Source organism: Terrapene carolina, unplaced genomic scaffold, assembly GCF_002925995.2.
Source record: "Terrapene carolina triunguis isolate 2854851 unplaced genomic scaffold, T_m_triunguis-2.0 Scaffold210, whole genome shotgun sequence".
NCBI classification, from domain to species: Eukaryota; Metazoa; Chordata; order Testudines; family Emydidae; genus Terrapene; species Terrapene triunguis.
Window position 1 is genome coordinate 29,672,084 of NW_020664561.1, and position 23,137 is coordinate 29,695,220.

The following is a 23,137-nucleotide window of genomic DNA, read 5'->3' on the forward strand; positions in this document are numbered from 1 at the left end:
AGGAGGATCAGTGCTGGCCATCCCACTGCCCTGCGTACCCATTCAGGGTTGGTCCCACAGCCTCTCCATCATGGGGCCAAATCTGAGTGGCACTGTGACCCCTGTGCACCAGGTTGCAACACCTCTCAATTTTGGCCCCACTGCTCCCCTCCCCTACATGACGGGGGGCTGGCAGGAACAAACATGAGCGCCCAGTGGGCCAGCCAGCACTACTCTTTGTTGTCACTGCCAATGGTACACAATGTGCATAACATACATATGGCTGCAGGTGACACTGGGATTACATATACTAGACTTTACTGATATAGGACTTGATTCTTTACTACTTTGCATCATGTGTAGTTGTTTATATCTGTACAAAGACTGATTGCATTTTACAACCACTCTGCATAGGTGTAAGTGACTTAGGAAAATGCCAGCTGAGAATCAGTCCATTAATTCTATACTCATAGGGAGGTTTGGAAGGATTAGATTTTTATGAGCAACTCTCAGTACACATTGATTTCATCATACACACACAAATCAATGAAAAAATATTTCCCCCAATAAAAATTGAAATTTACAGGTAGCACAGTAAGAAAAATGCTGCTTGAGAACTTATTGGTATTTGATTTTTGTTTTAATGATTATAAAGCTTGAACTTTTTGAATCTCGATGTGGACTATCATTAAAAATTATATGACCTTTCCCATAATTTCCCACACCTATGAAAATTTAAAATTAATACAAATATAAAAAATGCTTAAAACAATTTTTGCAACTCTATTTAAATCGATAAAAATGTAAAAAGGCTTAAAAATAAACAACAATATGATCCATCAAAATTATACAAAATAAAAATCAAATTCTGCCAAACCTACTCATGTGATTTTAATACAGCTAGGAGGAGTAATCTGGCTTAATATGTCATTTTTACTTCAGCTCTAATATACAGATAAAAATATTTCTCTTCAACATCAACTACATGCTACTTTTCTCTTATCATGGGAGTACATGAGAGATTTTATTATAGCTGGATTCATAATACAAAATTTTGCCACAGATTTTATTTCACAATTTTAAACAAATTCATTTTGACGGTGTTCACGCCCATTTTTGTGTTTGCTTCCTGTAAAATTTGCTGATGAGAATTTTCAGTGAAATAGAAGATTTTAAAAGAGTATTTTAAAATATTCACAGAAAAAGAATGGTTTCCTATGGCAATCCTAGTGTACTTCTGAGAGGCCATGTGTAATCAAGTGTTTGATCTCAGTATTACAGTGAAGAGGTGAATAATAATGACACTTTAGCATCTTTCATCCTGAATGATACCCAATCGCTTAATGAATTTTACAATCTCTTTCCCCCTCCCACAGCCCTCAAGACAGGGACAAAGGAAACAGAGTAAGAGAGATATACACAGGAATCCTTTCATATACCATTGAAATGGGGTAAAAGATGCTGTTTAGCAATGCACAGCACCACTACCTAACTGTTCAGGGCAGGGGGGTGAAGAATATTGCTTCCAAATGAAGCTGCCATGGGAATTTAGGCAATGGAATGCATAATGGAATTTGGTGAATACAGCTGATGACCTAAGACCCCTCACTGGGAAAAGGAGCCATTAAATACCAACTAATCACAAGAGGTCAAGTCAGTTGTGTGGCTCACCCATAAAGGAGCACAAGGAAGAATGCTAACTACTCACACTTTTCTGTATTACCCTGGGATTTGCATGCATATTTACTGATCAGGCTCAGTCCTGATTAGCTTTTAAGAGGTAACAATATCCTTTGAAATGACCAGCATGGCCTTGATTTAGCAAGGTACTTAAGCACATTCCTAACTTATAATTATAAGAGTTATCCCACTGATTTGATAGGACTATCCACATGCTTAAAGTATCTTGCTGAAATGTAGCCTATTGGTTACGTAATTCTCACTACCCCTACTAACTAATTAATGGAGAGACTATTATGTATGAAATATTGCTAAAGCTGGGCAAAAATTTTCTATCAAACATTTTTTCAAGGAAAAGAATGAATTTGTGTCAGTTTTGCCAAATTGTTTGGGGGCGGGAGGGGGGCTGAGAAATTCCTAAAATTTCAAAATTTCATTTTGACTTTTCTTTAAAAAAAAGTATCAATATTTTGGTTTGAAACTATTTTTATTTCAAAATACCCCTTCAATTTAATTTAAGCTTTTTTAAACGTAAAACGTTAAGATGGAAACTTTATTATATTATTATTTTGAAATTGCCAATGAACTGAGAAATCAGTTATTCACCCATCTCTGAGTTTTTCCTGTTCTGAGATTTTTATGTGACAGCATAGCCCTGTAAAGAAGAGGATGGGAGTAAGAATAAACAGGGAAAATATATTTTACAATTCTAAATTTACCTGAGTCACATCATGGTAATTTTCAATGTCTCCACTTCCAGTTTTACATTTACCATCGTTAAAGTCCCAGGCTGAGTATGGCACAGCAGGAAAATCTCTGGTCTCTGCATTGAAATAGCTTCCACAAGTAGAACTATTACCAGAGCCAGCACCAGATCCACACATGTGGTTGACTACAGTATCCACATAAATATGAACCTAGAGAGCAAGGTTTGCATTTCAGTTTAATAAAGCCAGTACCTGAGTGCCATTGACTAAACAGCACTTATTGTCTCATTTACATTCCCCACCCTTTTGACTCCCCACTTTTTTTTCTTCTAGAGCTTTTTCATGTGAGCAAAGTGATAGAATATTATTTGTTCTAAATATCCAGCAGCGAGCTTACCATTCAGTGATATGCAACTCATTTGAAAGACCAGACTGTTTGGGAGAAAATTAGATTATCTCTCTTTATAACTCTGATCTCCCCATATCTTCCCTCCTGAGTTATCTAGTGCCTCACTCTGATTTTGACTGCTAATGACCACATACCATCAGTCAGACAGCAGTCAAGAGCATGTGAAGTAAAGAAGTTAAATTTAAGCATCCATCTTAAGTTCTATCTTCAAAGAATAATGACTCCAATTTTGCTAATTGAGAGTTTTTCAATTATACTAAATTTTAAAAATAGGCACCTGTTGAAAAGCAACTATTTTTCCTGATTGCAAACTTTAAAAAAAAAAAAACAACAACTAAAAAACCCAACAACCCAAAAAACAATTTTTGCTGGGTTTCTCTTTAACAGTACTTTCTTGGGTTGAGCTATTGCTGCATGATGAAGCTTTTGATTGACCTAGTCTTCCACTGCGAAGGCGTGAAAAATGACTTCAGTTGAGAACTGGCACCTTATCTCCTTGGCATTATTGAAGAATATTTTTTTTTCCCCTTGGGAACAGGACAGAGGGCAACCTGAAATCTCTTACATCTCCCCACACTGTTTATATAGGAGGAATTTCAAGTCTCTTACTCCAACATTGTTGCATCTGGTCACCATGTCTTTAAATTCATCATAATTTCCAGATCGTGTACATAGATTGTAGCTGATTGGCTGGTATCTTTCCCACCAGGGTCTCCATGGGTTAGTAATGACAATATTTTCATTTGGAGGAGATATCTGTGAACAAAGTGATGTCATTTGAAAATAAACTAGTAATTACTTATGTACTTGTTCAGCGTTGTAAAAGACATATAAAGACAGAGGGTCTGAGGCCCCGTCTGTGGCAAGGAGTTGGCTCTACCAGAACCCAATCCAGGGAGATGCTCAGCACTCTCATCTCCGTTTGAAATCAATAGGAGATGAAGCGGCTCAGCATCTCAGAGACAGTCCTTATATACAGGAACTCACTGGGTGATCAGGCCCCTTAGATTGCTTATATTTAAGTGTTTAATGAAGCTGGCATATGAAATAGACGTAGGTGAGTGTTTGTGCAGCAATTTGAGAAATGGTATGTATCAAATTGTAGTTGTCACACTAAAAGGTGTCTGCTTCCACAAAGGCCAAGCTGCACTTTAGATCCCTTTTAGCTGCTTGAGTATACCTCTCTGGTAACAAGTTTTGTTACCCTCATCCCTCTCTGGATGGAACCACACAGTCCTACAACTCCTAGAATAGGCCTCTGGGCTGCAGGCTCCCTGGTGATAATATGACAAGCCCAACTGCATTTGGCATCTGGCCTGCCAGCCTTTTTTATCTAGGAGCCTGTGACTACTGGCTGATTAAAGGCTCGAAAAACAGCTTCTTCAAAATAAATTATTTATTCCCCTCAAAATACACAGAACTACGAGAAGTGAGTTAAAAAGTGAGGGGCCTACATACATGCCCATGTCTTACCTAAACTTTATTCTTTCTTTCAGGGCCGGCTCCAGGGTTTTGGCCACCCCAAGCAGCCAAAAAAAAAAAAAAAAAAAAGCAGCGATCGCGATCTGCGGCAGCAATTCGGCGGGAGGTCCTTCACTCCGAGCAGGAGTGAGGGACCGTCCGCCGAATAGCTGGACGTGCTGCCCCTCTCCAGAACGGCCGCTCCAAGCACCTGCTTGCCAGGCTGGTGCCTGGAGCCGGCCCTGCTTTCTTTGCAAGTTTTGAGTAAGTTCCATCCAGCCGAGACTTGGGCTGGGAGAGAGACAGCCAGCCCCTGCAACATACTTTCAGTGTGTCTGTCAGACTTACCTCCAGCCCAGCTGCCTGCTCACCCTCCTTGTTCCTAGGCAGAGGTGTCTTTGCCATCGTGTTCCTTTGATCCCAGGGTCAGGAAAAATAAACATACTAGCCCAGCTGGAGTCAGAGAGGTGAGTATTTCCCAATTAAAGCTCACTCCATTGCTCCCCTAAGGAGCCTTGGTATCTCTCTGAGGGTACCTTTATCTCTGTCATTTCCTGTTTGTTTTCCTCCTAACTTTCTCCTTTCATTTAATTCTGCATAGTCAAAATACCAGGCAGGTAAACTGAGGTACATACGATAGTCATAAAAAAAATAAAATACAGGTATCTCCCTCATTTTCCACAGTAGTAAATAAAGATTCAGGTGTTGCTTTTCACTTAGAGGAATAAATATTTCAATTACACCCTTTGGAGTGATTAAATAAATGCACCCCCATCATGACGGGCTGGTCTATTTTCACTGCTTCAGCATTTAGTACTTCCATTACCAATTTCTATTTAGTTTGAACTTGGTGCCTGTCCCCTATGACCTGGATTTTTACTTTGGTAAGCAAAATGTGCAGCCTATGAGGCAATTTCACTGTCAATTAATATTAGAGGCTACGTACCTGAACTCCACCAAATCCATTGGGTGCTAAATACTGTTCACATTCAAGAGCAATGTCAGCCCAACGCCATTCAAACAGGTGGACAATAGACATCTTCCCAGGTTTTGTATTTGGGTTGTATTGCGCCGAACAAAGTCCAATGGCTGCTAGCAGAAGAAAGGCCTTCATGGTTCTTTCCGTAATAGCTTGTGCTCTTCTCATGGATTTTTGTACTAATGCAAGAGGGTAAAGTACATGGTACAAATTACACATTTTAAAAGGCCAACTATTTTTAGCATGTATTTTGCTTAGCTTGCTGTTGTTTTGATTGTTTCGGAATTGCTTATCCGATGAAGCTATGCCACAACCTCTCATGACAACTTTAATAACGTAACACGTTAAGGCTCAGTCCTGGATTATATAAAGGTGTTGTACTGGTATAACTATATTGGTTGAGGGAGTGAGCTTTTTACAGCTATATTTATACCAGTATAATCCCTAATGTGGACACAGATATACAGTACAAAGGTGTGTTATACAGTAGAGCTCATTCCCCGTCCTGTATAGGAATGTTATACTGGTGTTTGTAAGTATAGTTAAATCTGTACTACTTTTGTGTTTAGAGAAAGTCTTAGTGTTTTGTTTTGTGTCTTAATGCTGTCAACAGATTCAATATTTCAAAGGACTGTGGTGTGTGTGTGTGTGTGTGTGTGTGTGTGTGTGAACAAATACTTATTGTCACAACCAGACTCGAGCACAGCATCAGATAATGCAACTAAATCCTAATCTCCGAGGGTCTCTCAGAGCTGTAGTAGAAATACTAAACATTTGACATCTATCTGTGCTGCAGCTTGATAGCGCAAAATGATGTATTAAATGTACACAATACCTGTTTCTCAGGGTAGACTATGTCATTCATGCACAGTCCTGGGCTGGGAGTGGTGTGGAGCTGTGCTGGCAGCTCTTGCAACGGCAAAGACAGCAGTGCATTGTGGTAGCTATCCCACTGTGCAACTGGCCACAGAGTGCTTTGGGAAAGGTTTACAATGCCTCATGGGGCAGGCACAGCGTCACATGATGCAGCTTTCTCAATCCCATCTTCCATGGGCATCCTACTACATTGCCAGCTGCTTTTCAACTGAAGTGGAGGGGGGTAGGAGAGTCAGAGCCGCCCAGAGGATTCAGGGGCCCTGGGGCAAAGCAATTTTGGGGGCCCCTTCCATAAAAAAAAGTTGCAATACCATAGAATACTATATTCTCGTGGGAGCCCCTGTGGGGCCCGGGGCAAATTGCCCCACTTGCCCCCCCACCCCCCGGCGGCCCTGAGGAGAGTTTTTGACAGGGAGTGTGTGTGTATGGAAGGGGGAACCGAGAGCGTGTCAGCATGCTGTCTTGTAAGTTCAGACAGTGGCACGAAGCAACCAGTCCTGAGGCAGGGGGAGGGGGAAACCCCTGACATCAGCCCCTGCCTCCATCCCTGGGCTCTCTGCACAGCAATCTCTCACACACACACACCCCACACGCCCCCCTCTGGTTCTGTGTTCAACAGCACGAGCATTCCACATTAATGGTTTGCTTTGTGTCCTGAAGCAGATCAGTACAGCACACAAAGGCTGTCAGAAACGGTGCTTTGAAAGGGGAGGGACGCATGTCTCCAGGGCAGCCGAGTTCAAAACAATGAGCAGAGTGGTCACTTGAGGCATTATGACAACTCCTGAGGCCAATTACAGCACAGAAAGCAATCAAATGTCCACACGGGCAATAGAGCACTGGAGCCTCTGTGCAAATAGCCTTACGACTCTCCTCAAGGTGTTTTTTTTGCAGCGCTACAACTGAGAAGTTTCTGGGCACAAAGTGGCTTGGCAGCGTGTACACGTCTGTAGTTTGAGTGCAAAAAGCTGCTTTACTGCGCAGAAACTTGCCAGTGTAGACAAGCCCTAAGGTTTACATCTGAAGTACCAAGATAAAAATAAACATTGACTTGACTTTTGTTCATCTCTGGTGGTTTGAAAGGGAGGTCCAATGGTCTACAATGAAGGTTGAAAATCAAGGCAGGCTCTTTTACACTCAGCTCAGTGCAGCATGTGTTTTTTGGGAAGACTTAAGTCTTCAGGATTTTTGTACCCCCAGTCACACAGCCTTCACTTGTAAACAATGTTGGGTTGGAAAATGCTGCTGAAAACCACATCATGTTACAGACACCAAACAAACTAGTGGAATGGGAAAGGGTCTATCCAAAATGTAAAAAAAAAAAAAGAAGACTTCTACATGACAACCCTCCCTTTGCTTGAAATAAAAATACAAGCGAGGCAGTACTACCTCACCCTTTCTGTGTAGTTGTACTCTTTGGAACTTGTTCAACTGCAAAGTGTGCCAGTTTATAGAGCGCAACTTCTGCTGCCAGATCCTGTTGCCATCAGCTGTTATTGTAATTCACAATCATAATTGGGAGCTGAGCTATTTTGAATGAATCATTTGACAAATTTAGCACAAAAATCAGTTTGTAAGAAGAAAAATAGGCTATCTGTAACTGTTGGGTAGTTTATGAACAAGTTTCAGCCTAGGAATTGTTTATGAACTGTAGTTTGTAGATTCATCATCGTGTGCTAAGTCTGCTTGATCACATAGTATTGTTTCTGTTCCCTGATTGGAGGAGAATGTATGTAACAAAGAGGGAGAATCTGTGATCAAGTCACTGAACCTTTGATTTTCTCTGGAGAGGACAGAAGCAGCTTACGTGGGTGGCAGAATTATGGCATTTGGAATCTTTTTCTTTCCTGGACCTGTGAATCACACCTTGTCTTACACATCACTGCTAGAAAAGCCAGGCAATTCTACACCATGCAATCGGATTTTAAAGTTAAGTTTGTCATTACATTCACATCATAACTGTGAGTTCCACATGTACATGCAATCCTAGCAATCAAGAGTGAGGTTAAAGCATTGACTGGCTATTTAATGTTTGTGTGTGTTGGCTGTGACTATAATTGGTTATTCTGTCCTAACTCCAAGAGAACAGTTACATGTTCTTGGCCATTGCAAAGTGAGTAATCATGTAGGTAAAATGGATAAGACCACACGAAATAGCAAGCTGAATATAAACTTTGCCCTTACTTTCACCCAGTTCAGTTAATGTTTGAAAGGAGGGTCCATTGCAGAGGTTTTCTAGTTCTTTGAGATGAGGTGGAAGATTAGCTTGCAGTAAAGCCAGATCAATTAATGATGGTGATTGTGAAATCCTTCAGTGCACCCTGAGTGTATGTCTACACACTGCAACTAGACACTGGAAGCTGGACTGTGCCAGCAGACTTACAGGGCTCGGGAAAAAGGGCTGTTTAGTTGTAGCATAAATGTTCGTGCTTGGGCTGCAGCCCGGGCTCTAGAACCCTCTCACCTCACAGGGTCCTAGAATCTGAGCCTCAGTGTGCTTTCAGTATTCAAAGAGCAGAATACCACACAGAGGAGCACATACATCAGGCTTGGGGTTGACCCTCTGAACAATCTCATTGACTTCTTCCTGAAAATTCTAGAGAGAGCTAGTCAATTTCCCCCAGGCGACAAGTTAGGGGAACAAGCCTCCCATTCAGTTCCCTGAAAACACCAACAGAGTTAGTGAAAATCCAGACAGCCTTAAAATAAATAAATAAATAAAAGTGCGTGTGAGGAAACAGATGCTGAACTAGGTTAGCAGCTCATGGTACCTCACTCACACCCAAGATATCACCTGCTTATTCAAATATGATCAAACACTCAGCTGAGATTTTCTTATTATCTGATATGCACAAATTCAAAGTTGTGGTTCCTACAGTAATTACTTTGAAACAGTGTGTATGCAAACCATAATAAAAAAAATAGAAGGCAGCAAAATACTATATAGTCTAAGGGCTTGTCTACACTTACCAGGGGATCGACGAGTGGCGATCGATGCATTGGCAGTTGATTTAGTGGGTCTAGTGAAGACCTGCTAAATCGACTGCAGATCACTCTCCCATCGACTCCTGTACTCCACCAGATCGAGAAGTGTACGGGGAGTTGATGGGAGAGTGTCTCCTGTCGACATCGCGTAGTGTGGACCGCGCAGTAAGTAGGTCTAAGCTACATCGATTTGAATTACACTATTCAGATAACTCATATTGCGTAGCTTACATCGAATTTCCCCTGTAGTGTAGACAAGGCCTAAGAGAGTTACAGATGCTCTGGAAACATAACACTGGCATTCCAAACTTCCTTCTTAACTTAGTTTTTGCATTTAATTGTAGAATGCCTTTGTAATTCAGTATGTAAATTTCCAAGCTTTCAATAGTGCTAGCTACGCACACTCTCCCTTCAATTCAGAGCAAATTTAAGAAAGCAATTGTCATCTGTCTGGGATTAAAACAAGCGACTCTAGTATTTACTAGAATACCACTTTGAGTAACAAAGGAAAAATGGTTACCTACCTTTTGTAACTGTTGTTCTTCAAGATGTGTTACTCATGTCCATTCCATTCTAGGTATGTGCTTGCCCATGTGCACAGTTGTTGGAGACTTTTGCCTTAGTGGTACCTGTAAGGTCAGCTGTGCCACCCCGTTGAGTGCCGCGCTCATGCGTCAGTATATTAGGCGCCGCCGACCCTACGCCCTTTCAGTTCCTTCTTGCTGGCAATTCCGACAGAGGGGTAGGAGGGCAGGGAATTGACATGAGCAACACATCTTGCAGAACAGTTACAAAAGGTAGGTAACTGTTTTTCTTTGAGTGCTTGCTCATGTTGATTCCATTCTAGGTGACTCACAAGCAGTATCCGAGGTGGGCTCGGAATTCACAGTTTGGCGGCTTGTAGTACTGCTCTACCGAAACCAGCATCATCCAGGGCCTGCTGGGTAAGTGCGTAGTGGGACATGAACTTATGGACAGAGGACCAGGTGGCCGCCCTACTGATGTCCTGGATAGGCACTTGGGCCAGAAAGGCTGCCAAAGAGGCCTGCGCCCTGGTTGAGTAGGTGGTTACAATCACCGTGGGTTGCACTTTCGCCTGATCATAGCAGTAGCGAATGCCGGCAGTGATCCAAGAAGAATTCTTTGTGCAAACGCTGGGCACCTTTCATCCTATCGGCCGCGTCGACTTGCAGAATGGCTTGGTCCTTTCAATGCAGAAGGCTAGTGCCCACCTGACGTCTAGGAAATACAGCCTATGCTCCTCCTCTGACATATGCGGCTTTGGAAAAAAGACAGGTAAGAAAGTGTCCTGACTTGTATGAAACTGGGAAGCCACCTTGTCCTTGGCCACCTCAGCTGGACTTTGTCTTTGTAAAAGACTATACACGGTGGTTCCGAGGTGAGTGCCCTAATCTTGGAGACGTGGTGACCAGGACATGACCTTCCAGGACAGGTGAAAGAGAGACCAGGAAGCCAGAGACTTGAAGTGGGGACTAAGGAGCTACGACAGCACCAGATTCAGGTCCCACGGAGGAATGGGGTCCTTGATGTGCTGGTAAAGGCACTTGAGGCCCTTGAGGAACCTGACCATCATGTCCTTGGCAAAAACTGACCTACCCTCGAGTAGTGGATGGAAGGCCAAGATAGCTGCCAAATAGACCTTGATAGATGAAGGGACAGGCCTTGGGAGCTTGAGATGCAGAAGGTAGTCCAGGATTAACTGCAGTGATGCTTACTTAGGCTGAATGCCTTTATCCGACGTCCAGCAGTCGAACTGCTTCCATTTGGAAAGGTAGGTTGCTTTGGTGGAGGGCTTTCTACTGCCCAACAGGACCTGTTGGACTTTGGCCGAGCACTGCCGCTCCTAAACATTCAACCATGCAGCAGCCAAACTGTCAGTTGCAGTGCCTCCAGGTTCAGATGCAGAAGACTGCCGTGGTTTTTTGACAGCAGGTCCAGTCAGAGCGGCAGCTATAATGGAGCGGCCACCGAGAGGTCCACCAGTGCCCCATGGGTTCCAATATGGCCACTGAGTGGGCCATTGTCCCTGCTGCCACGTGGTCGCTGCAGGTGCCACGCCTGTCTCATGAGTCAGCAGCGAATTGACCCTTCTTGGTGAGGTGCTGAACTCCCATTCCAACTCGGACTGGTGTCCTTCCGGTGACCAGGGAGGAGCCGTCGAGGCCTGAGTCTGCCGACTGACTTTGGTCAGTGACCAGTGAGGGAGGGCGAGGAATGACACTTGCCCAGTGAACAGTACCGGGGTGAAGGGGATTGGTGCTGTGACAAGGAGCGGCCCTGCCTGGGTGGGAACAGACATCTGGGAGACCGTCTAGGCAAAAGCGACCTGGGCTGTGGTGATCTGTGATGGGAAGCTCCCTGGTACCGGTGGTATGGGGACTGATGCCTCAACTCCACTGTCCCATGTCTTGTACATGGAGAGTGCATCGAGGACCTGGGCCTTCTAGCTGGAGACCTAGGGTACAGTGCCAGGGTCCGAGGCCACGGAGATGGAGATCTGTGGCTGCGATCTGATGACCGAGGGTGCTCCACTGTCCTAAGAGGCTGTCCCATGATTGGGTTGCCCTTAGATATTGGGGCCTTAGCCGAGTCTGCCTCCTGGTGCAGCACCTGCAGTACCGGTCGTCCTACTTGTTTTCTTTAGCCGCTGGGCCTGCTTCGGGCAACAAAGGCCCTGGGAGAGACCTGGGTCCCCTGCCACTCTCCGGAGTCGGATCCCTGGTCAGACGGGGAGGGGGGGGGAAGGGAGGAGGTCTGACCTCTGCAGTACCCCTATGAAGCCCCAGGGCAGGCACATGGCCTGACATCAGTCTTTTGCCTCAGACCCCTTTTCCTTTCGGTGCCGGGTGGGGGGGGGAGGGAATCGTCTTCTTTTACCACTTCTTAGGCACCAATGAGGGGGAACGGTGCTGGGCGGAGCCCGGTGTTAGCGGTGCACTCCACACCGAAGCCGAAGTGCTCGGCCTGGGGTCCGAGTGGGAGAGCTCCAATGCAGGACAAAGCGCAACCTCCATTAGGAGGGTCCTCAAGTGGATATCCCGCTCCTTTTGGGTTCTAGGTCGAAAGTTATTACAGATTTGACACTTGTCCTTTCTATGGGACTCCCCCAAACACTTCAAGCAGCTGTTGTGGAGATCACTGATAGGCATCGGCCTGCTGCATGACGAACATGGTTTGAAGCCTGGACAGCAGGGCATGCTTCACTCTGGGACGAAGTCCCAGCCGAGACTCTAACTACCAACTAACCTAACACTTAACTTAATGGCTAACTAAGTACCTACAATCTGTGCACAAAGAAGATAAAGGTTGTAAAGAACTGCTAATGCTCTTGCGATCTGCAAGACTAGGCGCTCCAACCAATCCTCACCAACTGTCAGAAGAAACTGAGAGGGTATAGGGTCGGCAGTGCCTAATATACTGACCTGAGGTGGCACTCCAGGGGGTGCCACAGCTGACCCTACCAATACCGCTAAGGCAAAAGTCTCTGACAACTGTGCACGTGGGCATGCACACACCTAGAATGGAATCGAAGAAGAAAAGTGATTAGGGATGCAATTATAGATCCTCTCTCAGTTTGTAAAAGACGAATCACTACGATGTGTTGTTCTTCTTTTATGATTGACTGATCTAGGTGTGGTTTAATGAACTAGAATATGGCATAAAACTGTACCTTCTTCAGAGCTTTTATATCGGGGTGGCCAACCTATGGCTCTGGAGCCATATGCGGCTCTTCAGAGGTTAATATGCGGCTCCTTGTATAGGCACCGACTCCGGGGCTGGAGCTACAGGCGCCAACTTTCTAATGCGCCAGGGGTGCTCACTGCTCAACCCCTGGCTCTGCCACAGGCCCTGCCCCCAATCCACCCCTTCCCCTGAGCCTGCAGTGCCCTCACTTCTCCCCCCTCCTCCCCAGAGCCTCCTGCATGCCACGAAACAGCTGATCGGGAGGTGCGGGAAGGGAGGGGGAGGCGCTGGGAGCAGGAGCTGATGGGTGCTGCTGATGTATTACTGTGGCTATTTGGCAATGTACATTGTTAAATTCTGGCTCCTTCTCAGGCCCAGGTTGGCCACCCGTTTTATATCAGGGTGTATCCTGTTGTCCTGTTTTTGTTTGATCCATTTGGCACAGTGGACACCAATTGATACCACTTTATTTTCAAAATCCATCTATTGGGCCTGATTGTTTTCTCCCACAAGTTTTATACAGGTGTAACTCAATTGTACAGACGAGGACTAACTCTGTTGAATTCAAGTGTGAGATTAGAACCAGGACTATTATGTCTGATGAGCATCTCAAAAGATCATTGGTTTCCTCAGAGGGAAGTAATTTAAATCCCATGCAATCTGTTAGTTCTTCTCCTTAGCATTGCTCTCAGTCTCAACTGACTATTACCTGTCTCCTTAAATCAGGGGTCAGCAACCTTTCAGAAGGGGTGTGCCGAGTCTTCATTTATTCACTTTAATTTAAGGTTTCGCGTGCTAGTCCTACATTTTAACATTTTTAGAAAGTCTCTTTCTATAAGACTATAATATATAACTAAACTATTGTTGTATGTAAAGTAAATAAGGTTTTTAAAATGTTTAAGAAGCTTCATTTAAAATTAAATTAAAATGCAGAGCCCCCAGACTGGTGGCCAGGTCCCGGGCAGTGTGAGTGCCACTGAAAATCAGCTTGCGTGCCGTCTTTGGCACACGTGCCATAGGTTGCCTACCCCTGCCTTAAATAAACGTATCTCTCAATAAAGCTCTTGTTAGGAACCATAGCCCTGTGTAGGTCTTTTCCTATAAATACAAGAAATGAGCAAATTCATTATAATACTATTTCACTAAAATAAATACAAAGCAGATCTGAAGACATACATTTTTGACTGGTTGATGGCATTTTCAGTAGTTTTCCTGCTGCATTACAACCATCTCAGCATTCTGCAGTTCGAAGTAGAACTGATGGCAATATCATGACTAAGTCATTCATTGAAAGGCAGACCTTTCTGTCTATAAAGGAGCAATAGATAGAATCTGTTCCTCTGATGCCTGCCAGGACTGCTTCTTGCAACTATTGCTAGTAATCATAAGTCTCTTAATGCTGCCCTCTACTGGTCTATTTGGGCTATCGATTTAAAAATTCAGTTTGGTTTCAAAACCTATTTAATATGTATTTTGTTTTAGGAGGTAGGTTTGTTTGTTTTTAAACACCACGATAAATCAAAGACATGTGAAAAATGTTTTTTTTAAACTTTGTTTTCAAATTCAAACCATTTGCTGAGCAATGGGCCCTGTCTTGATTCTTTAGACTTGAAAAGGGGCTCAATGGGGATATGTTTTATTTGTTTCTTATGTATCACCATCTTGCTTCCATCCTATTGATTCCCTGGGAATCTGAAATGATGATTGTTTGGCAGAACACGTAGAAGCAATGTGTGTGTCAGGGAATACAGCAGAGAGATTTTAAAACATTGTAAACTGTGTGCTTGTTGCTTTATACTTCATCTGCTCAGTAGCCTGACTGCATCCTGCTTTGTACTGTGATCCTGTCAGTTAGACAGACTAAGGATGCCCGGTCCAACTCATTAAGGAATTCAGTCCCTTTCAAAGAATATCTAGGTATGACAGGAAGTGGTACTGGTGGACCAACCAATATTGTCTTCTACAGACCTGCCTAGTTTACTGTTGCCACACTGTCTTCTCCCTACAAGACCGGAGTTTATCCTATCACTAAGATAAATGCAGCTGGAGCAGAGACATGCTTTCTTCATGGTGAAAACTACTAGAGCTCCATTGCTAGGATAAACATTTGTGCACTGTCACACAAACCCAAACTGGATCCAGTTTCAGAAACTGAGGAGAGTGCCACCAAAGAGGGAAAAGCCTAAGCATGACCTGAGCAATTTGTTTGTTAAATGTGTGCTGCTATGAAAATACTAGTAACATGAACTACTGCAAATAGGTACTTAAAAAACAAAACAGTGGGAGGTAAGGCACACCACGAGTTTCCTTGAAAGACATGTGTTTTGGGGGGGAAAAAGAGACACCCTTCCCACCCAGGAATGGATTTAAAAAAAAAGGGGGGGAAATCCCATACATCTTTCTAAACATTTGTGTTTATCGGTACTGAAATTACTTACCCCACCCTTTCCTGAAATTCTTTTGGGGAAAATACACCACTCCCACCATTAAAATGAAAACGAAGGAACAAATTCACCAAAGTCAGTGATATCTCCACAAAAGGAGCTCTGCTACAATTTTTTTTGCCTGTCAGCAATTCCCTGGAAAGAGTCCTGTTCCCTAACCCGTCCTCACCAAAATCCATTCTGTAATCTTCCCTGCCAAACCCTTCAATCTTTCCATCATCCACCCTCCACCTCAGTACCTCTACACCCAACAGTATCTCAGAATCTTCTCTAAGCGGCAGCTATTTCTCACAGCAGTAGTGATGGCCAGTGTTTTCTTGTGAGCTCTAGCTGTGGTATGGGTAATTGAGGAAGGTGTTCTTTTTGATTCTTTAGAGAGTAGATCTGCTTTGGTACTAGAGATCTCTTACTCCTCAGGTGCTATCAGCGTACACTTCACATGAGGCTAGCTTTAAAGTCAAGGGACACTTAGCTAGATGATTCGTTGGGATTTACCACAAAAATAAACTGACTCGGGGTGGAAGTGCTCTTTAAGAACTGCAGTCTTCTGCAGCACAAGTGCAGCCAAGCTGCATGCATTTTCCATTTAACCACAACAATCCATTTGCATTAGTTTCAAGGCTCGCTTTTCAAGGAAAATGACTAGACTTACCGTGGGTTCAAGTGATCTTCTGAGGACTGGATACACTTGCTCTACAGGCAGATTCAATGCGGCACAGAATGATCAAATCATACCCAAGAATCTGGCCAAGTTTTAGATTTATGCTGTATAGAAAATGTACTTTCTGATGTCCCAAGTTCCTGATAATGCATCAAGGACTCTTTTGCTAGAAGATCTTAATAGAAACCTTCAGGCGTACTTTATTCAAGCACATCTGTTCTGAGAATTAGCCAAGTGCTTTACCGTTATAACCTGGCATCTGCTTGAAAACTAGTTATAGGTAACTATATCTAAATGATGTACATTGTATTGAGTAAGAAGTAAGTGTAATTTAAGCGTTGTGATTTTTATAAGCCATTCGTTACTAAACGTGAATGAACTTTACATTTTATATTTACACACTGTCTGAGAAACATCCTCCCATGCCTTGCTAAAAAGGGATAAGTTAAAAGGTGTTAAAGCTCAAGGCATTTAATCCTTTTAAAATCATACACAGGAGGTAAAAATTCTTTCCCAAATAGGGAGGGGATATGGCAAGACTAGAAAGTATGATAAGATTAAGCTGGTATTTACAGATACTGATGAGTAGCCATCAGATGTGCTGAAACAGTGTCTGCAAAACTTAAGCTTTTGTTTATAAATGTATGAGCTAGAAACTCTTAAAAGAAAATTTTCTCTAATGGCTTGTCTTCACTGCAGTGTTAGATCAAGGTATACCTAGAGTTGCCTCTAACCCAACTCCCATCTACATACACAAATCTCTAGCTTGAGTTATCTGGTGTTTTAAATTCGAGCTAGATGGTCTGCCATGGGTGGTGGGTAGATGCTGAAGTACTACTGAAGCATGAGCTAATAATGCAGTAGGGACACAGCTACAGTCTTCAGCTGTAACTCTGAGCTGTTAATTAAATCACTCTGTGTAACCTGAGTTGTTTTTGTAGCATGGCTGCTCTCAAAATTTAGTAATTTAGCAAACTGTTGAAGTCAAGGCTTAAGTGTTAAAAGACCCTACACATAAGAGAAGCACCATGGCTTCGGTGAGTTGGTTAGTGAAAAAGGGTAGAAAGAGAGGGACATTGCTCATGGACCGTGGAGGCATGGCAGGTGCATCACTTACTTCTCAAGTGTGGACGATGAGTCAAAGCTAGTTTGGGAAGTTGATATAATGAGTACCTGAACACTTGTTCCTGTAGGTTATTCTGCTTTTCTTTAGCAAATTTAAGTAACTTAACTTGTGATGTGGCTTTAACTCTACAGTATAACTAACCAACCCCAATTAACCACCAATTATTTTGTTTGCTTGCTAAACTTCAGAAATAAACCAACATACAGGAACTAGCTTTTTTATTTATGGTCGGGGGGAAAGCCACCTTTCAGCATGTGTAGTGTGTGTCTATTAGTTTGAGTCATCTTAGTTGTACTAAAGACAATTATTTGATAGACTATAAAAAAAAAATCAAAGCTCCCTGCTCTTTTATATCAACAGGTTAGTTTTCTAAAATGTCTGTTCATAGCTTGTGCTAGTGTTCCATCTCCATAAGCTGTGCTCAAAATAAAGAGCATTATGATGATTATTTGGCTGGTGTGCTGTTTAAGGTTTTATTAAAGCTGTGTTAAAAGTTTTGATGCAAGTCATCTTAATCTCCCCACATACACACCTCTATAACGTAGGCATTAAAGAATACACCTCTACCCCCATATAACACGGTCCTCAGGAGCCAAAAATCCCTATCACGTTATAGGTGAAACCCCGTTATATCGGGGTAGCAGCGGCAGGGCTCCGACAGTGATTTAAAGGGCATGGGGCTCCCCACAGCAGCCGGAGCTCCGAGCCCTTTAAAGCGCTGCCGGAGCCCCGGGATAGCGGTGGCAGGGCTCCAGCGGTGATTTAAAGAGCTCTGGGCTCCGGCCACTGCAGGGAGCCCGGGCCCTTTAAATCGCCGGCCAAGCCCTACTGCCAGAGCCCCGGGGGTAGCAGCGTCAGGGCGCCAGCGGTGATTTAAAGGGCCCAGGGCTCCCCACAGCAGCTGGAGCCCCAGGCCCTTTAAAGCACCGCCTGAACCCTGCTGTTGGAGCCCTGGGGTTACCGTGCTATATGCAAACCCGTGTTATATTGGGTCGCGTTATATCGGGGTAGAGGTGTATAACAAGTAGGGTTTCTTAAACTCAAGCGTTTTAAATGATAATAAAACCAGGTTTCACTGAAGAAAGAACGTAGACGTATTGCATAGGTTTAGTTAAATAGTAATGAGTAAGTACTAAGAGTGAGCTTTCTTTCCCCTGTTGCTAATGGAGTGGGGACAAGAGAGAGGTCTATATCCCCTTCCATCTGCCTTACAAAGCACTAGTTCTGGATTTGATGGTTAGGTTTATTGCTCCTCAAAATATTTGTATTTCACTGCCAATTAAGCACCTTTACATAGTCTTTCCCACATGATTTTAGAATATATAAAACTGCTTGGCTTCGCTATAGTTCTGAAAATTAGTGTCGCATACTTTCAGATAGCCTAAAAGCATTGATTTATAGCACTGCTGCTTCAATAATTGAGTAAGAATGCTAGCCTACATTGTTCCCTTGGCGTAGCAGTGTTTAAAATTATAATTGTTTGGTATTTATCTGATGGTAATGTCCAGAGGCCTCAATCGGGATTGGGCCTCTTTGGACTTGATACTATTCATATATTTTTGCAGATATGGTCCCTACTTTATTGACACTGGTCATAGCAGTGTAATTCTCAATCCAAGAATAAACGACCAGCCGCAACTCACTTTCATTTGAATGAAAAAAAAAATTTCTGCTGGTACTGTGCCCCCAACACAATACCAGGGCATTAGTTCAGTTCTGTTTCCAAGGCAAAACAAGAATTCCCGATTCACTAAAACTGATTCTTATCCCCATTTTTACTTTCAGGAGCACATCAATATCCTCAAGGCAGGAAGAAAACATCATTCACCCTGGAGCCTAGGAATGTGTCTTCTGACATTAGGGTGACTAGACAGCAAGTGTGAAAAATCGGGACTGAGTGGGGGGGTAAAAGGAGCCTATATAAGAAAAAGACCCAAAAATCGGGACTGTCCCTATAAAATCGGGACATCTGGTCACCCTATATGACATTAAAGCTCTGAAGCATAAACATGTAAAATAATTACCTCTAACAGAAACACAATACTGAAACACCTCATCTCAAAAAAAAAGAGCAGGTATAACGCAAAGTGAAGGGAAAAGGAATAATTTATTAGAGATTTAACAAGCGGACGAATATACATTTTTCATATATCTGTCTTCTGATAGGCTACAATGTGTTTAAAAGCATTTGGAACCTTTAAGAATGAAGAGAATTAAGTCTTGTTTTAAAAACATTTGAAATGCTACTACGCACTGTTCAACAGTCCTGTTGATCACATTGCTTCTTCCCATGGCTTGGTAACACTTGAAAGAGATGGAACACAAAAGGAACCTGGAACATTATAAAGGCATGTTAAAAGTATAAATGACTGGAAAATTACTGTGTTCAGTTGTCAGAAGCTTAACTGGAAAGTTGAAAGAACTTAAGATATAAAAAATTAGTGAATCATGTCTGAGCCAGCTAAATTTGGCTTACTACATACAGCATGTATTAGTTTATATTAAACTTAAAAAAGTAAGGTTAATCACAGAATGCTGTAATACAAAACCCCCAGGAAAATTATAGATTAGTTGCCATAAAACACTACCAGAAAGTGGGAAACAAAGGTAGCAATGAATAAAGTTTAGCTTCAGTCTTCATTACTTCATTATGAAACATTGCTAGATTTTCTGTTCTCTAGTCTAAAAAAAGGAAAAAGTTACAAGAGAAACTAAGTGCAGGTTGCGTCCCATAAACTGGGACACAAGCTGTCATTAAATGAATGTATTACTTAAAAAGACAACGTCAAGGATTGTTTTCTACTTATAACCACCCCATCAAAACTGAAACATTCTAACACAGTGCGGTGTTGCTATTTTTTAAAAAGGAACATCTAGGGCCAGCTCATCAGCTGATGTAAGTCAGCATAGCGCCACTGAAGTCAATGGAACAAGGCCAATTTACACCAGTTCAGGATCTGGCCCATAAAATAAAGAATTATATGGATTTAGAGAAGGAACAGGGAGGAAAGGTCACATTTTGAGACTAGAAACATTCATGGTGTCCCTCTAAGTAAATAAGTGACCGGATTCACTAGCTTTCTCCCTGAAAAAGTCCCCTTTATAATTTTAAAGTATCTTACTTATTTTAACAGAGATTTACAAAATTGTAAAAAAAGTATAAATTCCTCCCCGCACCTACACTAAAAGAGAACTTGGAGATATTTGAGTGCTATGGAAAACATTGCACAAAAAAGGATACAACAAGAAAGGATACACTCTGCATGACAGTATTACTGCAGTATTTACGCAGGAATGTTTCTAAAGAAGAACAGCAGAATGTGGTTTAATTTTACTTGATTCTCAGTATTGCATTTACACAACTTTACTACCTATTACAAGATTGTTTGATAAAATATAGCTGTTTTGATCCCTTATCTGCAAATTAGTGAGAGCTCATGTGTGCACCAATGAGGACTCCCACTCCCATAAGCAACTGAGGCTCTTTACAAATTGAGGAACTATTAGGAAAATGCCAGCATCTACTGTCCCATTCATTCAGTGGTCTGCATTTTATATAAGGTTCTGTTTTTCCATCAGCTCAATTTTTTCTTTTTTTTAAATCGTGCTTCCATTCAATGCAGTCTTTTAGGCTACCTCTCTCCCTGGAGCCAGTAACCTTTGCGACATTAGCTTCTTCACTGCTCTCTCATATAGCTGGCATTTTATTTATATCAGAATTGGGCACCCAACTGTTCATGAAAACATTAGTTAGTGACAGGAAAGGGGAATTCCAGCCAATGAAAAGTCAAAACTGTATATTTTTCATCTTCTGGGAAAGCATGTGCATTACAGTATCTTCATAAAGGAGAAAGTAGTAATACTTTGAATAATTATTGTCCATTAAATTTAGCTATTTTCACTGTTTAATAAAATAATTTGACACTAATAAAGTGCCATATAAGTGTCACTTTAAGTAGTATGGCTGTATCAATTTACATTTGCTGTGTATACAATTCACATTTTACAGTATTTTTATTTTACTTGATTTACAAAATTTACTTATAAACCTGAATCTCCAGATTTCATACCATAGAAACCACTATTTTGCATCAAAAGCTAGTGCACATCAAGTCATTCTGGCTCTTGGCAACCACAGAAGAAAATATATTCAAATAAAATTAGGGTTCATGTTTGTTATTCTTTAGCAAAAGCAAAGCAATTCAAAGTTAATGAAACTTAGCCCTCCACTGCGCCACTTTGCCCGAGCTCTGTAGTGGCCAACTGTACACACAAGAGTGTTATGTTTTCCATGATACTTAGATACAAAAGGCTGGGTTTAAATGAAGGTGTTTTGACTAACTCCGTTTATTAGACTTTTAATTTGCTAACTGCAAATCTAATCCTTTTACATTGTAAATAAAGCTTACGCAAGTATGACAGCTGACTCCAAAATAGTACTGTAACTCTGAATTGACTATTAAAAACATGATTAGTGATCAAACCAAGATCTAGTCGTTTCTGTTTACATAACCTGAATGCCAATTGAAACTTGATAGTTAGTGTAGTCAGAAACTGGACTAGTGACTTCTTTTTTTACAAGGAACAAATTGGAAAGACTAGAATGTCTTCAACCAATGTAAGAAAATACCTGTGAACAGCATTTGTTTTTTATTTGATAAAAATCAAACAGCTAACTTCGCTGAATGGAACCAAAGCTTATTCAAAAGTAGACTACACACCACCACAATATTGCACAAGCCAGAAGTTTCAGAGGGAGTCTTACCAACAATTCAAAAACATTAGAAATATCGCTAGACAATACATAGGTTAGATAGCATGGCCTCCAGTGGACACAAGACATCTAAAAGAAAATGTCTCTTTTAATAAATATTTCATTAGCAACAGCAATGCTGAGCATCTCAAAACAATTTTAAGAAAATGTGCTGTTATTTTTCCATCAGAAACAGCAACATTGAAACTAACTTCATCTCAACTAACAATTATCAATAAACAAATTTAAACATAAGAACTTTTGGGACATATTTTCTCAGATACACTCAAATTAAGACCTCCTCTATACTAGGAAATAGGAACATGTTTTCAAACTAACATGATGTTATATATGCTTTTGTTGGCAGTGTGGACAGATATCCTAGGAATAACCACAAGCAGCAAATACATTTTCAATTACAACTGTCCAAGACCACACAAAGGGACAATCTTGTTTAATATCACATTAGCGAAAACAGTTTCTAACACCAAGCTATTTCCTAGACAAGCAAGGCTTAAAGGGGCCTGCAATGATGCACAGATCCCACTGACTAAACATAGGGTCACCAAAGCAAAGACTCCTTGGGAGATGCCAGCAAGGAAACTGAAGTACTATTTATGGGGTTATAGCAATGAAGCAGTAATTACTTCTGGAGTCGATAGCCCTGCTGGAGTATGATCCTGAGGTGTTAGACTGGCAGTATCCTACTCTCTCCTATGTGCCACAATTCCTTAAAGTTAACTGTAGGGTCAATGGTTTGAGGATTGAATGTCAACACACATCATTACTACATTTGAGGACTGGGATATAGACTCTATGATTCTAAAAGGGAGAAGTGAAATGTTAACACAGGTCAAAACTGACAGCCTCCTTGCACACTGGCTTCCTGATAGATTTCCTTTGTAGAACCCTCCCCACCCCCCGGCTAAGTGCTCAAATAATGGACTGTTTTCTTTTCTTTTTTAAAGTCTGAATGTTCTTTTTCTTCTCTCACTAAATCTACTTACCTTTAGCATTGTTCTATCTTTTTCTTTTCTCTTCTTTGGAATCCTGTTTTGGTCTTGCAGATCGTGCAAATTGCTAAGGTTTTATTAAGGACTACAAGTCCAAATATAAGTGATAATTGTTAGCAGGAAGCCAGAATCAATTAGTAGAGAAATAATAATTTCACTAGAAGGTAAATAAAAAACTTTGGAGAATGAATGTTTGGAATGTATACATAACATGCATGTACTCAACCCAACTTTACCTCTTACTCCAGTCACATGAAGCTACACTTCCCCTTTCTTCAAATCAAATGAAAATATTTCAACATCACAGCACTTATTTGTAGTTACAAAGTGGATTGTTTTCGGTGTGATCCATGATTTAA

General features: G+C 41.8%; 1 protein-coding gene across 4 annotated transcripts in view; it reads right to left on the bottom strand.

Annotated features, from left to right (window-relative positions):
• LOC113405052 (pancreatic alpha-amylase-like) overlaps window positions 1-22,863 on the bottom strand; it is a 28,300-nt gene extending 5,437 nt beyond the window's left edge. The window contains exons 1-5 of one of the 4 annotated variants that reach the window (XM_026655733.2): window positions 22,773-22,863; window positions 19,267-19,344; window positions 5,183-5,394; window positions 3,385-3,531; window positions 2,379-2,576 (exon numbers count right to left, since the gene is read on the bottom strand). In XM_026655733.2, the coding sequence (XP_026511518.1) occupies window positions 2,379-2,576; window positions 3,385-3,531; window positions 5,183-5,383 (546 nt within the window). In that variant the 5' untranslated portion in view covers window positions 5,384-5,394; window positions 19,267-19,344; window positions 22,773-22,863. Of the gene's footprint in view, window positions 1-2,378; window positions 2,577-3,384; window positions 3,532-5,182; window positions 5,395-6,050; window positions 6,169-13,957; window positions 14,047-19,266; window positions 20,313-22,772 lie in introns of those variants that run through there. The other 3 variants (XM_026655731.2, XM_026655730.1, XM_026655734.2) reach the window with 3 other exon arrangements.
• Window positions 22,864-23,137: the final 274 nt, after the last annotated feature.